General features: G+C 44.6%; 1 protein-coding gene across 1 annotated transcript in view; it reads left to right on the forward strand.

Moving 5' to 3' along the window:
* Nucleotides 1–19,927, forward strand: part of LOC117900588 (AF4/FMR2 family member lilli) — a 30,792-nt gene that overhangs the window by 9,354 nt on the left and 1,511 nt on the right. The window contains exons 2-6 of the mRNA XM_034810998.1: nucleotides 805–928; nucleotides 6,396–6,487; nucleotides 6,554–6,655; nucleotides 12,536–12,637; nucleotides 12,692–13,248. Coding sequence (XP_034666889.1) covers nucleotides 832–928; nucleotides 6,396–6,487; nucleotides 6,554–6,655; nucleotides 12,536–12,637; nucleotides 12,692–13,248 — 950 coding nt within the window. The 5' untranslated portion in view covers nucleotides 805–831. The remainder of the gene's footprint in view (nucleotides 1–804; nucleotides 929–6,395; nucleotides 6,488–6,553; nucleotides 6,656–12,535; nucleotides 12,638–12,691; nucleotides 13,249–19,927) is intronic.

Below are 19,927 nucleotides of genomic sequence, written 5' to 3' on the forward strand. Positions count from 1 at the left end.
TTTGACTTGTTCCCTAGATATCCATGGCTGGGTTTTTCCAGCAGGCATTTTTCCACCCCGTGCTGTCTGGTTATGCATGAGAAATTCCTCAGCTAATTAAGCAGTAAAATGCATTTGTGGCAAGGCGCCAGCAAAAAGGCCTGGAAACCAAATAGCCCATTCGGGGCGCAGCTCATAACTGATGTGAGTTCATCAACAGAGAGCATCATCATCGTATGTTCTTGAGTTGCAGCTCTACTTGCAGTACATCGAGCCACAGTCACAGTCTTTTGCGGCAAATGCAATTAATTTAAATCAATTGATTCGTTTGAGGACAATTTAATTGTATGCAGACAACGGGCATCGGGCATCGGCAACGGCAACTACAGTGCAGTCTGTGGATGCAAAAGCAGATGAAATCGATTGTAGATTATTTGTCAGAAGTCTGTAATTGCCTTTAATTGAATCGAATTGAGTTTGAGGTGCATATGACAACATTAAAGGCGACGCAGAGTCGCTGCCACAAGCCCAAGCTCAGGCCCAGGCCCGCATTCTCAGTCTCAATTTGGCTCAAGACGAAGTCGAAGTCAAAGTCTCTCAGTGGAAGTTTCAGTCGGAGACCCCTTTCCACGTCTCTCAACGATCCTCAATTGAATTGTGCATTTAAATTACAAGTTTCTTGTTGTCAGCGTGACGGGCAAGTGAATTTATCAAAATTATATGCAATTTAAAGATTCTATATATCGATTTAAGCACTCTCGATTTGTGCCCCACTGATTCTGCAACTGATTTCGATTTTACATATATTTTTGTTACTGCTTTCAGCTCGGTCCTGCAGCTGCGGGCAGAGGAATGTTTTGCTATCAGTGTCCGCCCGCCCTCCATCCCTGCGGACCGCATCCGCCGCGACTGCCAACGCTCGACTATCCCTTCGCTGCCACCCATCCATGTGAGTATATCCAGACAACATCCCAACATTATCACTTTCCACAATGTGCCAGAGAGCAGGAACAGATGGACTCTTTGCTGCCTGCCAAATGTGCAATCTTTGCGCTCGCATCCCGAATTAAATTTAGATAAAAAGCCAAAGATAATCGTCGACTGTCAATGCATTATTGTCTCTCTATCTGCGCATCTTTGCATCTTGTAGTTACATTAACGAATTATTCTATTAGCAGCACGTTGTAGCCAGAGCAGGGGGGCTGCTTCTACCTCTCATTCTGTGTCTCTCTGCCTCGTTGTGGCATATCAGATTTCATGGGCGCACATGTCGAGAGTTTGATGTTTGCCTGTTGAAAGTTTTGCTGCACGGTCAGAGGGTAAGTGTGTGGCTTAATGAGTGTAAGAGAGGAAAAGAGATAAATTATAGAGGGTGAGAGAAAGAGAGACATCAGAGGTAAGGGAAATTTAAGGCAGTTATTGGTTTGTTGAAGAAAGTTTTGTGTTTGATTGTAGTTGATGGAAGTTCTCGTTGGAATTAGATGCCATATCATACATATCTTTTATATCTGTTCTACCTATTTATTCCCACTTCCATTCACAGCATTTTATTCTCAAAACTCTTCCAGCCACCATTTCAATTTCGCACTTCAGTTCCCCTCCAAAAAACACTCAATTGGAGTTTCCTCAAACATTTCCCATATTTATTTTTTATTCCCGTTTCTCTCCCTCTCCCTGAGCATCTCCGTCACTTAGCTTTGATGGATAGAGAAAATTCTTTGGGCTGTTGGCGTGCATAAAAATGCCATTAAACGCCATTTCGTTGAATTCTCGTGCAAAGAAAAGCCACAGCGGAGCAATTTGATTTCCTATTGCAGGGGCTCCTCTATGGGTCCACTGCCGGCATGGAGTTCCACGAAATAAACTTTTCCTGGCACTCCACTTGCCGAGCAGAGGCAGAGGCAGAGGCAGAGACAGGCACACGCCATATAACTGTAATTGAATAAAAAAAAAATAAAAAAATAAAAAAATAAAAACAGAGATGAGGATAGCAGCAGCGGCAGCTCAATCGATATTCGAATGCAGAAACATGAGGGAGAGAGAGAGTGAAAGAGAGGGGAGCGGGGGGACTTTTTGGAGCAAAGGAGTGGCCAAAGGCAAAGTCAAGCAAACGTGAACGTGTCGAACAGTGAAGCGATCCATTCGAATGGAATTGGTTGCAATTGGCATGGATTGCATGTGGGAGAGGGATGCACACTGGGCAAGGGGCGTGCGGAGTGGTGCTGGAGCACTGGTGAGGGAATTTTTGGATTTCATTTCATGCAATTATCGTGTATGGCCAAAGCGTTAATGCTTTGCCATGCAAATTTTTTGTTGCCTTGACTCTCGGAATGCGGCGACGACGACGACGACAGAGATTTCGAGTAGATTTCGGTTTTGGTTTTATTTTTTTGGAGTTTGAGGCGGCGGCGACATTTATCGAAAATCACAAATCAAAGCGCCAGCAGCCGACACCGCAAATAGTTTATTGATTTCTGCTTCCATGCCATAAAAGGCACCGCCAAAAAGATTTTCACCAAAAAAATAAAGCAGAGACCACAAAAAAAAGAACTTGCCACAAATTGCAGTGCATTTAGTGGCTGCCATAGAGCAGGTCTCTCTGTGTGTGTGTCAGAGAGGTAATGGGATTAGATGAGGACTTACGAACGCATTACGAAACATCTTGGCACGTAGATCTGTCCCTCCTCTCGCTCCTCCTCGGGGCATTGCCTGCTGCTCTGTGGCTCTAATCCTAATCAGGTGCAAATTCTATTTACTCCTGACTGATTCAATATGACAGGCAGATACTCGCAGTTGCCCAGGAAGCTGCGATAACTTATGTTTCAGCTGGGGAGTTATGAGGTCAGGCACCTCTGCTGGCTGTCGCTTTTGATTTGGGCGCCATTTAATGTGCGCCTCTAATGCAATTTGTTGGGTAATTTAGGACTTGGAATTGCTCTCAGCAGACTTTAACTTGAATTCATATTTAACAGCGCTTTTGCCAGAGTTTTATTATAATTCAAAGTTCCCACAAACGACACGCATTTAGGGCGTGTCTCTCCAATAAATATTGCTCACAAATCACTGAGAAAAAAGGCGAAACACTCAGCCAGCATTTGCATAGCTAATTCAATTTAGATGCTGTTTTTTCGTGATTCCAAATCGTGATTCCCCTCAGCCCTCAGCTACTCAAAAGCCACCCCAAAAGGAACTCAGAGAGAGAACTGACACCGAGACTGCGACTTCACTCGTCTCAATTGCTAAACTAATTTAAAATTTGCCAACGCGTGCCTGGACTTTGGAGAATGAACTGAAATTGAGACGATTGCGACACTTGCGACACAGAGGGTGACACGACATGCCTCCAGCCTTATGCAATGGGAATACTGCGACGGGGAGGGTAAACTAGGACAAGAAACTAACTCTCCTTTGGCCATAATGAATGCTAATTCCTTTGGCTCTTGGATTAAGACACAAACGAAGTACCAGAAATCGAATGAAAATTGATTTTTGTGTGTGTTTCGAAATAGAGACAAGAAAATGGCAGACAAAGTTGCAGACAAGACATGTATCTTGTAGATACAACTGCAGACATGCCTTGGCAGTTGATTGCCAGCAAACGGACGAGTAAGGCAGGAAGACTCCACCCCCTGTTGTCTCCTGGCAGGGCGAAAGACCGAAAATCCCTTAATGATGGTTTCGCTTGTTATGCCAAATGTTTAAAAATTGAATTATCTCCCATTACCGGCGCAGCTAACGAGCAGACACAGAGCCACAGAGAGCACGGAGCCGCACGAAAGAGACAGACAGCGCAAGAGCAAGGGAGATGGCTGCTGGGTTGTTGCCCGGCGTCTGTGCGTCGTTCCCCCCCCTTTGCGTACGTACTTTTTGAATCAATTTGCCAACAAGGATTTGTTAATCCTCTCTTCCTGACAAGTGCGGTTAGTTGACTTGTTGGTGCCTGCTTCTGCTTCTGCCACTGACGTTTGATGTTTGAGGCAGGCACATGAGGGTGGTCTCTGGCCCTCTGTGAGTACACAGCGTGCTGGCTGGGGGGGTGGTTTCTGCCTCTGGTTTGGGCTTTTGGGGAATTGTTGCCACAGCAAAGCTTTCAGCATGAAATTCTTATTGGAGAGACGACGGCACTGGACTGGGCCAAGCTTTTGCTGCGCTTTGGGATTTGCACTCGAAACCTAATTGTGCTAATTGCCGCTTGCTCGTTCTCGGTTATATCGGTGTGTGTGTGTGTGTTGTGTGTGTGTGTGTGTGAGTGTGTTTTGGCCCACGTTCAACGAGGTTTTGGGTTCTTCTTTCTGCTGCACTGGCCCCGAGGCATTTATGACCAAAAATCATCCTGGCTCTGTGCCTGCTCTGTGCTCCTCGTGTTCTCTGGGCATTTCCATTTGCATTTTAGGCAATTATTGGCTGGAAAGAATTTGATTAGCAAGAAAATTGCAGTGAAGCAGCTGCCTAGGCAGAGAGATGATACAAGTTAGAGATGAGAACGCACAGGAAACGGGTCTCGACATCCAAAATAAGCGTCGATAGCGATATATATGGTATGGAGATGTATAAATTATCGATAAATGAGCTCGATTATGTGGTCCTTGTTATCGAAATAATAAATATTTATAAATGGTTTAAAGTTATCGATAAATAATCGGTAATACTTGATAAATATCGATTATTTTTAGCCGATAACTGCACTAAAAATATAACAAAATATTTATCAATCAATTTTCATTTCAGAATTTTCCATTTTTAGCTTTTTCAACAGCGATTAAATAATCGATAAATTTATCTTTCATATCTGAAGCTCTTTTCACTTGCTCTCCCACCTCTAATGATAACCCATCTTGCCATAAAATTAACATGCTAACTGTGCTTAGCCCCCCCACAAAAAAGATGTGCTGAGTGCACGTATCCTGACTCATCGACTATTCGATTAGCCTGCGAGTTAGTCCCAGTCCCAGTCCTCGTTCTCTGAACAGATTGCTTGATTTTCGGTCTGAAATGCGTGCTTCATTAGCACTGAACCCAGAATGGATACCTGAGAGATGCTGAGAGAAACTTGCCCAAAATAGAAGCCGTGAGCAGAGTGGAAACATTTTCTAATTATTTTCATAATTAAATATTAATCGATGGCAAGCATAGCGACACTTTTGCCGACCCAAAGAGAGTGGCAGAGGGTGAGGCAGAGGGCGGGTAAAGAAAAACGTAGCAAACAACATTAGTGCGCATTACATAGAGTCCCTGGGGGGGGCAGGAGTGGAGTTTGAGGGGTCTGAGTCCTCCGTTCTGGCGCTGCTGCGGCCTTCAACATGGCGCAAATGAATGCCAAAGTAACAACATTTCAGCTAATCGGATTAGAGCACAAACCAAGAGAGAGACAGAGACAAAAAGCTGACACACAAGCAAAGAGAAAGAGAGAAAGAGCGAAAGAAAGAGAGCAGAGCAGAGCTTTATGGGCTGGGGGGTGGGGTTCGGCTTTGGCAACGAAGAAAATTAAAATTAAATTTTGCAATTTGCCAGCTAATTATTTATTTAAAATCAAATTGAAAATTAATTTTACAACACGAGCGAAAGTCCGAAACGGAGAGTCCGTTCTGGGCAAAAAAGGTTCTCCGACACAAAGTTTCCGCCTCTTCCGACTTTTGCCTTTCGACTTTGGTTTCACATTTTTCCCCCTGCCCCCAGCTGCCACCCCTTTTTGGGCGTAGCAGGGTGGCTTTTGAGTGGAGGTCAAGTGGGGCTGTCAACGCCTTTCTCTCTGCCCGGCTCTCCCCTGGTCTGTTGCTGGAGCTCAAAAGGCAGTTATAAAATATTTTGTAGCATACAAAATGGCGCTGCTGCTAGAAAATTCAATTAGCCTGCAATTTTTGGCAACAGCTGGCTTTCAGCAAAGGCATGTGGCAGCCGAGCAGCAGCAGGGAAAAGGCTTGGGTTGCCTCCTTTCCATGAATGATTTCTGAGGCAGTTCTAGTTGGCTCATGCAAAATTTAGATGCAAAACTTTGTCTCGCTGCGCAGTTATTGAAAGATGAGCTCTAAGGGAATTCGGAGTGGAATTTGTAGAGTTAGGAACGGGTATAAGTATGGGAACTATGGATTATAATATAGAAAGTGTCAGGAGAATAGGGGAAAAATATACAAAAATATTTTAAAATATTAAATAAGTTCTCCCATCAGATACAAAGATACCAGAGACAAAAGTACTTTCTTCCAGCTCCCATAAACATCTCCAAAAACTTTAATTACATCACCCAAAAGAGACTGCAAGATAATCCCACATATCCCCAGCTTATCGGCACTTATGCTGCAACGCTTTTCAAATTAGAAAATCCTCCCAAGTTGCAGCTACTGGAATTATGCCAGCTAATGCCAACACCTAACATGACTAATGCCCATGACTTCCTTCGTTTCTTCTACCTTCAACAGACACCAGCTACTCGTATCATCCTGCCATACACGATGAGACCTTTGTCCGGCGGAAGCAGCGACGGAATCGCACCACCTTCACACTGCAACAGGTTAGAGAAAGGAAGGAGAGGAAAATGTAAGAAATGTTGTTACATTTTTAATCATTTTTCTTTCAGCTGGAGGAGCTGGAGACGGCCTTTGCCCAGACCCACTATCCGGATGTGTTTACGCGCGAGGATCTGGCCATGAAAATCAACCTCACAGAGGCACGCGTTCAGGTAAGGATTCCACTCCACTCCCAGCAGTGATTTCCACTGACCCCTTTTTGGGTTGGCTCTGGAGAAATTATGTAAAATATGAGAAAAAGTATACGAAATCGTATCAAATTTCATAAGAACAAACGCAGGACACAACCCTGGGCAGGTCACGCAGTCTGATCAAAGCTCTCTCAGGAACTCAGCCTCCTGCCAATCCTTCTCTATTAATAATGCATATGCAGTGCGCTGTAAAGGCCCAAGGATTCAGGCGGGATGGAGGGATTACAACAGACAGGGGTGGCATGTACCCTTACCTAATGCAATAAGTTCCTTAAAAAAATACATTTTAAATGTGCCACTAGACGCCAGGCAAGCGGCAAGAGGCAGACACAGCCGAGCAGCAAAATATGCAAAGTTCTTAAGCGTAAAAAAAATAAAAAATAAAAAAGAAAATGGAAAAAGGCAAGGGCAATGGGAGGCTGAGGGCACTGCAAATTGCTCTTCTCTGTTGGCTCTCTCTCTATGAACCTAAATAAATCAAATTTACTTTTCAATATAAGCAGTTGGAGGAGCAGAAGTTTCGTTTTGCTTCGGGGAGTCATCATAAGCCATCAGCAAGATGATGATTTCAAGGGGGAGTAAGAGCCATGCAAAATATTGCAAGTATCTGGCATAAATACTTGCCACAAATCCTTGAAGAATTTATATGAAATTTCGAACGTAATTACAGGCGTAAATAATCTATATAAAAATCCATCTGCGAAGATCTTTCCCCTCGGAAATATTAGTTTTCTTCGCTCTTGAACCTCATCATACTTTCGCTCAATTGTCTTCCCAGCTGACTTTCATTCACTCATTCTCATTCTTTCGACGCTCATTCATTTTGTGCCCGATTAGTGCCATTCATTCACAATTGTGTCCAAAATTAGAATCACTTTCGAGGCAGCGCACAGCCTCGTGCGGTCACAGATGCAAATTGAGTCAGAAAAAGATTTTTGTGTGCAGCGCGTGGGCTGGTAACTGTGGTAACCATTAGACGTTGGCAATTTGCATGGAATTGTGTGGTGCATTTGTCAGATTAGCGCACGGAAAGCTGACAATTAGCGGATCTACTTCCACACTTAAAGAGGGAACTGAGTGAACAGCTCTCGTGGCGTCAGCGTCATCAGATCTCAGGTTTGTGGGTGGGCGGCCAGGCACTGTGTCGAGCACTCGAGCACGTCGTATCTGAGGCCAAAAGCAAATTATGCACAGAAAAAGATGCAGAAATGAGAACTTAATGAGGATGCGCCACTAACTAGACACACACACACTTTGCCCACACACACTTTGGTGGCTATTAAAAGCACTTTGGTGGCATTTACACTCGCATGTGGCAATGACAACGTCCTCCACAACATCCCATCTATTTCCGGCACAATTAGCACAGGCACAGGCACTTCTCATGACACTTCTTAGATGGCTTTAGCTTTCCCAGCCGTAACCAGATACTTTCAATTCAATTTGTTACAGTAAAAATTATTACAGAATGTTGCACGTCAAGTGTCCAACAATGGAACACTTGTCCCAAACACGTGTACTTGTCACGGCCCTAACAAAATTAACACAACCCCAACCCTTGTCTGTCTCCCAACCCCCAATTGTCTGTCAAATTGTAACGACTTTGGTCCGAGTTTACAGACAGATCTTTAAATGACAGACGAACAAAAGGCACACCAAAAAACAGCAACAGCCACACACAAATTTCGTGAAAAAACTGCTGGAAAAAGCCGAAAAATATACTCTGGACAAGCTTAGTCTGGGATTTCGATAATGGAATGAATGCCAAATATTTTGATGAGGGTGCGGCGGCGGCACCACCTCTCTCGACCACATTTTGACACATTTTTTTGTGTGGGTGGGCGAAGCGCAAATAAATTTTATAATAAAATTTATTATGTGTACTTCGTTTGATTCCCCACCGGCTGAAATGGAACTCCCCCGTTTAGCCGCTCCATGGAGCTGCCATGCTGTAACCCGATACGTTTTTCCACGAGATTTTGTTGTTCGTCTGTCAATTTTTGATGCCCAACCACAGGTCCTGGTCCTGTCGCAACGCATTTGAGTTCAGGGCAAAAATCATTTACTTAATGTATCCCAGCGAGCTTATGGGCAAAGCCAACGGCCCAGCTGTGGATCAGGCAGCAAGGAGTCGCGGCTGACTCCTGCACCTGACAAGGACAAAGCACTTTGAAGTGCGAGCTAATGCGGGAGAGCTCTCCCCATAAGAGATATTGATTGATAAATGAGTGAGAAATTTGATTTTTGAGTTCTAGATACTCTCAGGAAGGGGATACATAAGAATTTTGAATGAGTTTTCGATTATTTTAGGTACTCGAATATTTGCAGCAATCGATAATATTTGCGATAAATCGAAGCTCTAATTTGAAGCGATTTTAAAGCACCAACTTTGCGCTCATAAATCAATTAGTCAGCGACTGGTGTGCGCCTAATTCTCTCATCAATATGTACCTGCCATTCCGTGTACAATAATTCCCATGATATGCTCTCAGGTCTGCCTCCACCTCATACATTAATCAAGATATGCGCCATAAGCCCTTGGCTCGGTGCCTCAGCATTTATCAATTTGCCCGGAATAGACGATAAATAATGAAGTTCTCCAGTGCTGCGATTAGCGCGTCTCATATTTCCGTGCCTCATACATAACTAATTCGATTAGAATTAATGTGCAGTGCATGACAATCTCAAGAGGCAAACCCACACCCAAACCCAACCCCAGAGAACCCCTTCGAAGGGGGTGGAAAGTGGGCGACCGCATATAATGCCAATAATTGATAATTTATTATAATCACAGGAGCCAAAGACCACTGAGAAACTACTCCAGAGAGGGAAGGAGAACGAAAAAACCACAAAAGATGATGATGAAGGAAGGAAGAAGGAAAGGCAGGCAGGAACTCCCCTTGTGGGCAGCGGGCAAAAGGGGTTGACCAGGCGGCAGCCTGTCAAATAATTGCATTTGCTCGAGTAATCCTTTAATGCTGATCCAAGTTGATGGGCAGCCTCAGCCGAACCGAGCCTCAGGCAACGGGCGGTGCCGCAGGGGGAGAGACGCAGAGAGAGAGTGCCCGCTGCATGGTGTTGGCTGTTGCGGTAGCCCAATTATTGTTGCAAAGGGTTTGGGGTGCGGGTTTTGGTGCCTCAAAATGCGTTTGATATTAACACATCTGTTCATTCATTCCACTTGAGCTGCTGCTCCTTGCTCCTTGTTTCCTTGTGGCAGCGGGGCCGGGGCACAAACTGTTTGCGGAAGCTAATGGTGCGCACTTGTCCGTAATTACCCCAGGACTCGGGCATCCTGCTGCTGGCTCTGCACAGCCTCAGCCTCAGCCTCACCCTCAGCCGCTCGTCCTCTGGGTGGTGTTTACCTTTTGTTCAACTTCATTGTTTCCTTTTTTGCTTCGGCGTGTAACAACTTTGTTTTATTTACACGGGTCCTGCCTGCTGCAAAGTATATCCCGGGACACCCCAGGACTCCCTTCTTGTTTGCTTATTTGTTTTCATTTTCATGGCAAATCGGTTTTCGTAACTTGTAACCACAAAAATTGTGTTTGCTGTTGAGCACATGAATAATTGTTATGCTTATTATTATTCGCTTGCTTGCCATTGTTCTGCGGAATTATGAGAACATTTTGGCCGCCTTTGGGCGTTGTTCTTTGGGTAAATAAATTACTTGAAGAGGGTAACGTAGCGGAGGAGAAGGGTGCTTCAGCGGCTCCTTGTTTTACGATCGAATGTGTTGATAGGCAGAGACATGTGCAGCGGGGTGTGCTCTTTGCTGAGGGTTCTGGAAACTGTAGATTCTGTCTTGGAAAGTATTTTAAGATGGGAAGATGGGCACTATGAAATGGAGAAACTGAACTGATCACAAGCTCGAAGGTGGAGGAATAAAAATAGTTTTTTGGTGCACTAAATTCATTGATTTTTAGCTACAATTTTTTTAAGAAATTAGAGTCGAAACTTTGCTGTTTTAATGACTGTATAAAAGCATTTCTTACTCTTCTGCTACTTTCGTGGCTAATTTGTGTTCATTTTTATTCTGATTTAATTGAAATATGCAGAGTTAGTTAGACATTAAGAGGAGAAGATGGCACCTATGAAAAGCTTCATTTATTCCTCTTTAAAATGCTTCCCAACTCTGCTGCTTTAATGAAGTAAAGCAAAACTATTCTTAGCATTCTTTCTGAAGTAATTTCTTCATTTATATTCTGATTTGATTAAAATATGCAGAGAGTGGGACTCCAATTCCTTACACAAAATTGCCTCCTAAAAGTATGCTTGAAATGCAAATTGAATATTTCAATTATTACCTCGAGAGAAAAAGGTAATAATTAAAAGACTGAAATAATAGAATTGAATATGTAAAAATCTAGACAAAATCCTGTGCTCGTCTTGCTGCTAACATCATCAGTTTCTCCCGCTCCAAGAGCTAGTCCTGGCAAAGCAATCAAGAAACTAAACCAAGTGGAATCGAATAAATAAGAAACACGTTAAGGTCTGCTCTGCACACTCCAATAAAACAAAGCAAAACTGTGCATGGAATTACTATTGAAGGCAAAGAACAAACACACGGAGATACAGCTGCAGATACTCCCGTGTGCCCCAAGGGCGAGGCAAAGACGTAGCGGAGTGAGTGAGAGCACACAATTGTTTTTCATTATTCAATTTTTGTCATAATAAGAGGAGGGAGCAGCGCAGAGCTGCCACTGCTGTTGTCCCTGTCTGGCATGTGCCGCCTGCCAACCCCACAAGCGAACAAGAAGTTCGCCCAGCCAGCCATATTTTATTGGTAATGTGCTTATGGCATAAATATTGTATTAAGTAACTGGTGGGCGTCACCACCACCAGCAGCAGCAGCAGCAGAAAAAGTTCACCAACGAGTGGGGGAGTGGGTGTGGGAGGTGGATGTGTGTGTGTGTGTGTGGTGGGTGTCTGCCCGCCTTTTGGGGGTTGGATTGTGCGCAATTTATTGTTTGCCAGGGTGGACTGTGGTGGGGCAACATGGCGGCCCTGGCACTGCCTTTGGGGCACGAGAATGTTGAAATTGTTTTATGTTGCGTTATGATTACAACAATGAAGCCAGGCAAAGGCAAGGCAAGGCGAACTTTTGCACAATGTCTAATTTGAATTTTGATTAGGAAATTTACTTACACACACAGAGAGCGTTTCAAGATGGCGCCTCGTAACGATGGGAAATCCCATTAGGTGGCGCTTCTAAGCTCCAAGGGGGAATCAGCGCAAAACCGGAACTAAAAGCAAACGAAAAGATACGAAAGGCAAGCGGAAGTGGCAGTGTGGCAGAGTGGCAGGGACCACTGCAAACACGCGCGCATAAGCAAGCAATCCAAGAAGGATGTGTCTGTGTCTGTGTCTTGAGCACGCCGAAGCCATTGTCTTGATTGAGCTCTCATTAGGGTATGCCATGTGTGCACCCCGCACCCCACCAACCCCCCAAATTTAGGCGCTGATTACAGGCCAAATTTGTTTTGTCTTCGTTGCCAAAATTGAAAATCAGATTTTGTTTGTTTATGTCTTAGATTGGCCCGCAGCTGGAGGGAAAGGGAAGCAACAGAGGCACGGGGCAGCGGGCTTGCAAATTGTTAAAGTTTGTGAGGTGGAAAATTGCGTTTATTGTTCCGCCCCAACCCCCAACAGCAAACAATCAAGCCGCTCCCTGTCTGTGGCTCTCTCTGTGTGTGGGGAAAGTTTTTCAATTTTCAATTGGCTGCCGCCAGGCTGCTGAAAGTCAAGGCAGCCTGCCCCCTGGCATAAATAATGGACATGTGGCCAATTTTCTAAAAACTTTATCAATTTCGTGCTCTCTCTCCCTCTTTGTGCCTGCAGGTCTGGTTCCAGAATCGTCGAGCCAAGTGGCGCAAGGCGGAGCGGCTAAAGGATGAGCAGCGCAAGCGGGAAAATGGCGAGAGCAGCAGCTCATTGGATAAGGTAAGTGGCAGAGAAAGAGCTGAAGGAGATCGAGCTTAACATTCCCTTTTGCAGCTGCACGACTCACGCGAATCCTCGCCAGACATCACCGCCGAAATCGATGACGACATGGACGAGCTGCCGCGTCAGCGCTCCCACAGTCCCATGACCAATGGCCCCCTGGAGCAGCAGCAGCACTCCCACTCCCACTCCCATTCGCACTCGCACAGCCCGGGCGGCGGCATGCACTTGGACTCCAGCGACAATGAGCGTCCCTTGTCCTCCAACCAGCTGACAGCCACCCCGCACTCGGCCTCCCAGTCGCTGGGCTCCATCAGCGCCGGCTCCCCCTCGCCGGGCATGCGTGAGCATACGCCGCTGGCCAGCGGCCAGGCGCCCAGCAGCCCCTCCAACTCACGCAACACCGACTCGCCCATCGAGGTGGGCGGACCCATGTCGCTGACCACCGGCTCCCGCATGGGCGGCCATCACTCCTCGAACAACTCGGCCTCGTCCACGCCAACGCCCACAACGCCGCATGCACCACAGATGCCACACAGCTCGGCGGCAGCAGCGGCAGCTTTCGGCAGTCACATCTTTGGCAGCTTTGGTGCGGGAAATGGCAGCGATAAGTGAGTGAATTTTTATGTTATTTTAAAGATATTTAGCAGATGAAGATCAGCATTTAAGCGTGGCAAGTGGGTGCCTTTGTGTCGCCCGAAAATATCAGATAAACCTTCAGTGATTTTCCATGCAGAATGAAACATTTACCCGACTGAAAGAGGAGGGTTTCGGGGCTACCATTCGCCTTAAAAAGTGTCACAAATATTCAAATATTATTCTACAATTATTTTAAAACAATTTCAGAGTCATACAGAAGTTTTACTCGCACTTTCAAGTAGTTTTGATCACTTATAGTCACTTCGCGCTCATTCGAAAGTGATTGAAACTGCCCACAAATAAAATTTCCAAACATTACCATTAGATCTCCCTGTGCCACATGCCACATATGTTTAGGAAAACAACGCGAGTCGTTCAGGCGATGTTCCGTTGATGATTAGACACTGGGCGCCTTTTTTTGCACGTGCCGTTGATGGTATCAATGGCACAGCATCATTAGGGCAGGGATTTCTTGTTGCTGGCAGAGAGAGAGAATGTTGCTCTCTTAATGTTTCCGCTGGCGCACACGACATCCGCTGACCGGAAGTGCGCCAATGGAATTTAAACGTTTTCCATCCAAAACATTAAGTAGCAACGCCTTCCGCTGCGCACGCCTGTTCAATAGCCCGTGAGAGGAGAGAGCACCGCAGGAGCACCGCTCAGCCATGGGTCAGTCGCAGGGATGGCAGTCCAAGATGGCAGTCCCCACCCACCCATCTAATGTCATTATTGCTCTCATTGCGGTCATTGTCTGGCTGGAGCTCCGATGCCATCCTCCTGCTAGTGCAATCAGCAGCTAATTTAGTCATCGTCGCTGAGAAAAAAACCCGAGAGAACAGAAACCAAAGGAAGATTTGGAGTCGGAGTTGGGCTGCTGCCCGCTTAGGGGTGGAAATGTCAGTGCCTGGGATTTTGTGTAAATATTTTGCCTCGAGTACTTCCAGTGGGGTGGCTTTGAGTCCTTTTGTTTCCTTTGCTGGCAGTTGTTTTCGTTTTGATGACAAAATGCGACACTTGCCATAAATTTTATTGTTTGTTTGTCTAATTCCTCTGTAAGTGGAAGCTTAATGACACGCAGGCAATTAGCAGATCGTTGGGTTTATAATCGTTTGAGGGGGAGTACTTACGGGGTGGGAGTGTGTGTGCTGACATGGATAGTCCCACAGGCGGTGGTGCTGGAATCCTAATTGGCTTAACATCTAATGAGCTTGCATATTTTCACTTAATATTCAGGCAATTTATGAGCATTTTTGCACGAGTGGCAGGCGGCATATTAAATGTCTGTTATGAGATTAAATATGTGTAGTTATTGGAACTTTAAGTAGCTGTCAGGGATTGCTATATTCCACCGATCAAATAATTTCTTTTGGAATCCAAGCTACGGATCATCCTTTGATCATCCACACAATAAATCCCATTGCCAGCTATCCATTTATTATTCTTTATGAATATTAACTCTGTTATTTCTTGCTCCTCAGATCACAAATTCAAAATTTAGCTAGCCACAAGGCCATAAAAAGCTACTTGAAAATTAAATTGGGCGTAAACGAGGGTGTTTTGTTTGTAGTCGAAATTTGCCATATGCCACGAGCCTAACGACGCACAAAAGGCGCTGCCATTCCCCCACTCTCTCCCGCTCCTGTGCGTTTTTTCTGCGCTCTCTGTAACTGTATCAGTGGGCGGTCTCATCAGCCAGCAAAGAGGCCACGGGCGGCCCAACAAAGAGTCTGAAGCCGGCAGACCTCAAGTCCTTGCCTCACATGTCAACGCGCCCGAACAACAAATATTACACCACAATAAAAAAAAGAACAGGATCCGGCAGAGACATAATAGTGCCAGGCGACAGGACAACCCACTGGGCAGGGGGCACGCTTCTGTGTGGACTTCTGTGATTGCTGAATCATTGCAGCCCTCCCCCTGCCAATGCCTCTTGATTCCTGCTGCTGCTGCTGCTGCTGTAACGGTTGACCAAATCGATTCCGATTCCAAAAACACTCAGAATTTGTGATAACTCTCGTCCTATGATATTGTTATTCAAATGCCTCAGTGCCGGATGTCCTTCTTGCAGCACAGACTTCGGACTCCAATCTCAAGTGAAGCGTTTCATCGCAAACATTTATCATCGCATTAGTCAGGCACTCAGTGCCCGGCAGACTCCAAAGATATTTATCTCGATGCCAAAGCTTTCTTTTCTTTTCTCTTCTTTTATTTTCTCTCTGACTCGCTGACTTGCATATTTTATGCAAATCGAACAACTAAATAAATAATTATTTTAGTTCAATCAGCAGAGATGCGAGCACTAATCCGCAATTGCCCCAACGAAGGTCTTCTGCTATGACGTCAGTGGCAAAGTCATGTAAGCGCCAGGAACGGGTTTTGCGTAAAGAAAATAAAAACCAAAACACAACACAAATTATGCAATGACCTAAAAGCAGTTAAATGCAATATTTATTGTCTTGGCTTCGAAATGAAGCTGCTTAAAATGCACAAGCAAAAGCATTTTTAAGCAAATAAATATGAAAGAAAGTAAAGCAAAGCCGCTGAAGGAAAGTGTGAAGAGTTTTGGGAGTTTTTTTAGAGAGTGTTGCTGAGCTGCACAAATAGAAGCTTTGAATTTAGTAGTTTATAGTCGAAATTTCTTAGTGGAGAACTTAACTATAAGAAATCCTTTTCACAATCACAAACTTGTTTAAGAACGGTCTTTTTTTGTTAATAATTCTATCAGCAAGAATATTTTTTGTTGCTAATATAATGCCTAAAATTACTTAGAATCTCCCATGATGTAGATTAATTATCTACCTTAATTTACTACCCAAAAACACCCTTCAACTATCATAAATAATCCGCATAACCCACACAAAATGCTACTCCATAAACCCGAAAATCATGTGCTGGAATAAGTTTTCAGTTTGAAAATGTTAATTGAATACCCAAAAATCTCCACACCCACGCACATAATCGTAATCGTAATCGTAATCGTACTTTATGCACAAATATGTAACTACATAAATATGTATTACAAAAGTTTGGCAGCCATGCCATGAAATACTTAACTATGTATGTACCCAGCATCTATGTGCCTGTGGAGACCCTCCCGAAACTGAAATACATACAGCAATCCATGTACCGCGGGATGGGTTGCCAGCCAAAAATGTTCACCTGTATTCGTGATGTTTGCGCGCACGAATGCGAGTGCCTGAATAATAAATTAAGCAAATATTTTAATATTCATCATGCAATTAAAATAAGCTTCAACTCGGCACTACCTCCCTCCCTCCCGCCAGCAACAACTTTTTGGGTGTAGCCTAATATAATAAGCAGCGTCCTGGGGAAGAAACGGAGTCCCAAAAAAAAAGTTTCGTGGAAAAAAAATACATTTTGCGGAAATTAAGTTTGACTTTGACGTGGCAGAGGGCGGCGGAGAAGGAGAGTGGGAGGAGGAGAGTGAGTGAGAGTGTGTGTGGAACGAGTGGGAGCAGCTAAGCCTGGGTAGGTGTTGATTGCTTGAGTTTAATTTGTTAGAATTGCGTAAAGCATTAAAATGTTTGCCCGACTAATTACGCCAGAGTACACACACACACAGACATACAGCACGAGGTGGCACGGGGCATGTGGCATGTGGCAAACTTTATCCTTGGCTAAATGCAATCTGTGCGAAGAGTGCGAAAATTTTAAGAAAAACTTTTGCCAGCAAGCGTCTTGTTTCAAGGTATGAGAAGACACCAAGATTGACATTGACAATATTAACCGGGAGAGCGGGAATGAGAGCGTGAGAGCCACCTGCTACCTGCCTGCCTCTGTGCCCGACACAGCCTAGAGGAAAAGTTATGTACTAACTAACGAGCTCAACGACAACACTCGAGCTTGTGAATGTCTTAATTAGAGAGAGAGGGAAGCACACGAAAGTAACAGCCAGAGAGAACGGGAACTAGAAGCTGGCGTAGGAGAGAGAGCGAGAGTGTAAAAAAGAGAGCTTGCGAGAGAGAGCAAAAAAGAGAGGCATGGGTGGATGGTGGAGTGGATAAGCAAACGACTGTCTTGTTGAGTATAGCAATTAAGGCGGCGGCAGTTGTGAGGGCGTGGGACTTACATATATACCCCCTGCCCAGTGCACACCCCACACCCGCTCAGAGCGCTGTCGCCTACAGCAATAAACAAGCATGCATACATACGTATGTATGTATGTACATATTTACAGCTACATATGTATACATATGTACATTCTGCTACGAAGAGCCCGAGCCCCACAGTCAGACCTCCCCCCTCGCAGTCCGAGGCATCTGTTGGATGTGCACATGCAAAATTTAATTACGACCAAAGGATGAGTGCTTAATTATACGCAAACATTTAAGTTTACTGCTTTTTTCGCAACTAGACGCAAGGGGGGGTTGGGGGTGTGCCATGTCTATGGCTGAGTGTTGTTTGCTCTCCTTGTTGTTCGTGTTTGAGTTTTCTCGTCTCGTTTTTGCCGCTTGGACTTTTGCTTTTTTGGCTCTAAGCTTAATTAGGGGCCATGGGAAAGGCATAGTGGCAGGAGGTATCTGGGCATATCATCCATCGTTATGGGCGTGGCAGTATAACCGTTTTTAAAACCATAAAGTATTCATGGACATGCAAAAAGTTGCTAAAGCTGCAAGGAATTTTGGTTTTTCTGCAACGATTAACAGAGAAAATATTTATTTTTGGACAGAAAATTAGCTTAAATTATAGGAAATAGATAAGTTAATTTTCCGCTGTAAAAACATAAAAATATGTTGCTTTATATTTGCCATCTAAGCTCCAAAAAAGCTCCAACCCACTCCAGAAAAAAACGCTATAAATACGCAGCTGTCGCATTGAAAATTCCGTTTCAAGCGGCCAAGCGTTTTGCGTTCTCCAACTACCAAAAAGTCAACAGAGAAAGCGGCAAAACCTCGAAAAATCACGGCCGAACAAACTGCCGTCAGAGGATAAGAGCAGGCCACCAAAAACATGACGAGATTAGAAGGCCAGAGATATTTGGGTAGCTGGAAAAAAAAACAGTGAGCCGCGAGTGGAGAGAATTAAAAGCGACAGCGGCCACGATGATTGTGGTGCTGGTGGTCGCGACTCGCGAGGCATGCCCCAAGTCCCTGCCGCTTGCCAACCAACTCGATTAGCATTTGGCAAGAGCCAGAGATTTTTTGTGACCACACCAGGGCCACCCTGCTCCTGCCCTTGCCAGGCTGAAAATTATTCAATTTCAGACACATTTGTCTGGCAATATCCCCCTGGGGACGGCACTCACGGTGGCAGAGCGGCGCCTGGCTTTTAATGTAAATTTGAACAAATGAAAATTGAATTTTTCCCATTTTCTAGCTCAAATTTCACAGCCAAAATTGATGCGAGGCTCAGCCACACATTAAAACGAGTTGATTAAACGCAATTAATTCTAATAAAAACGAGAAGGGACGTGTGAGACGCTTCTTACGCGTCACAACTTTTATACCCGGCACTCAGTACTACATCTGCAACTTAGCGGTTATTTGTCAAATTTTACATTTTTTCTTCATCTGTCATCTACATCAACAACACTGCTCACGCCAACACGCTCCTTTAGCTCGCCACCCTCCCCTATAGACACACACTGCAGAGTCGTGGCAGAGGCAGAGGCAGAGGCAGAGACGTGTCAGGGGGAGAGGCCATAAACAGCGCTTAAGCAGAGTGTGAATGCTGCGGGACGGGGTGGGTTTGGCCACTGCAAATTAATTTCTTCATTGTGGCTATAATAATGATCCAATCGGATCCCAATTTGGTGATCTGATAGATATGGTCATTCCCTACGGAAAGGCATTTTTTGTTTTCTGCTATCTTCAAAATTGTAGACTTGGGAGGTTTTCGCCCTTTTGCGGAGGCGGAAGGGGGCGTGGCTCATTTTTGAAATACACTTGTAACAGTGTGAGCATACAGAAGTCTGGATGCAAAATTTGGTGGCTCTAGCTCTTATGGTCTCTGAGATCCAGGCGCTCATAAGGACGGACGGACGGACGGACGGACGGACGGACGGACGGACGGACGGACGGACGGACAGACAGACATGGCTCAATCGACTCGGCTATTGATGCTGATCAAGAATATATATACTTTATGGGGTCGGAAACGTTTCCTTCTGTGCGTTACATACAACCGTTATCCGCACAAATACAATATCCCCTATTTACTCTTCGAGTACCGGGTATAAATACTAGATATTTATTTATAATATTGCATAATTTTATTAACGGGGATGATAGAAATTTATCCATATTCCGCTCCATCAAATGTTTGGCTCACTTATCAATTACAATTTTCAAATTGCATTAATTGTTGCCCCCGGGCAGGGATGGGGAAAGGGAGGATCGCGTTTTTTATTCATTCCGAATTGCCTTGACATGCGACTAAGCGTAATATTTCATTCAATTAACAGAACAGAGCACAGAAATGACAACTGGGTGTTCGCATTCCCCCCAGTCGTACAAAATATTTAGGTTTATTAATAATAATGCAATTACGCATAAAAATGTTTTAATTTATTTCAATTAAGCGTTAATTAAAACTCTGTTTGTTGCCCGCTGACTGTTTGTTTTTTGTTTTTTCTGCGCTCTGTTTAATGTGCGCGTGGAAGCGAAATGCAAAGCAGTTGACACTGTAAAG

The sequence above is a fragment of the Drosophila subobscura genome, chromosome U, assembly GCF_008121235.1.
Source record: "Drosophila subobscura isolate 14011-0131.10 chromosome U, UCBerk_Dsub_1.0, whole genome shotgun sequence".
In the NCBI taxonomy this organism is placed as follows: domain Eukaryota; kingdom Metazoa; phylum Arthropoda; class Insecta; order Diptera; family Drosophilidae; genus Drosophila; species Drosophila subobscura.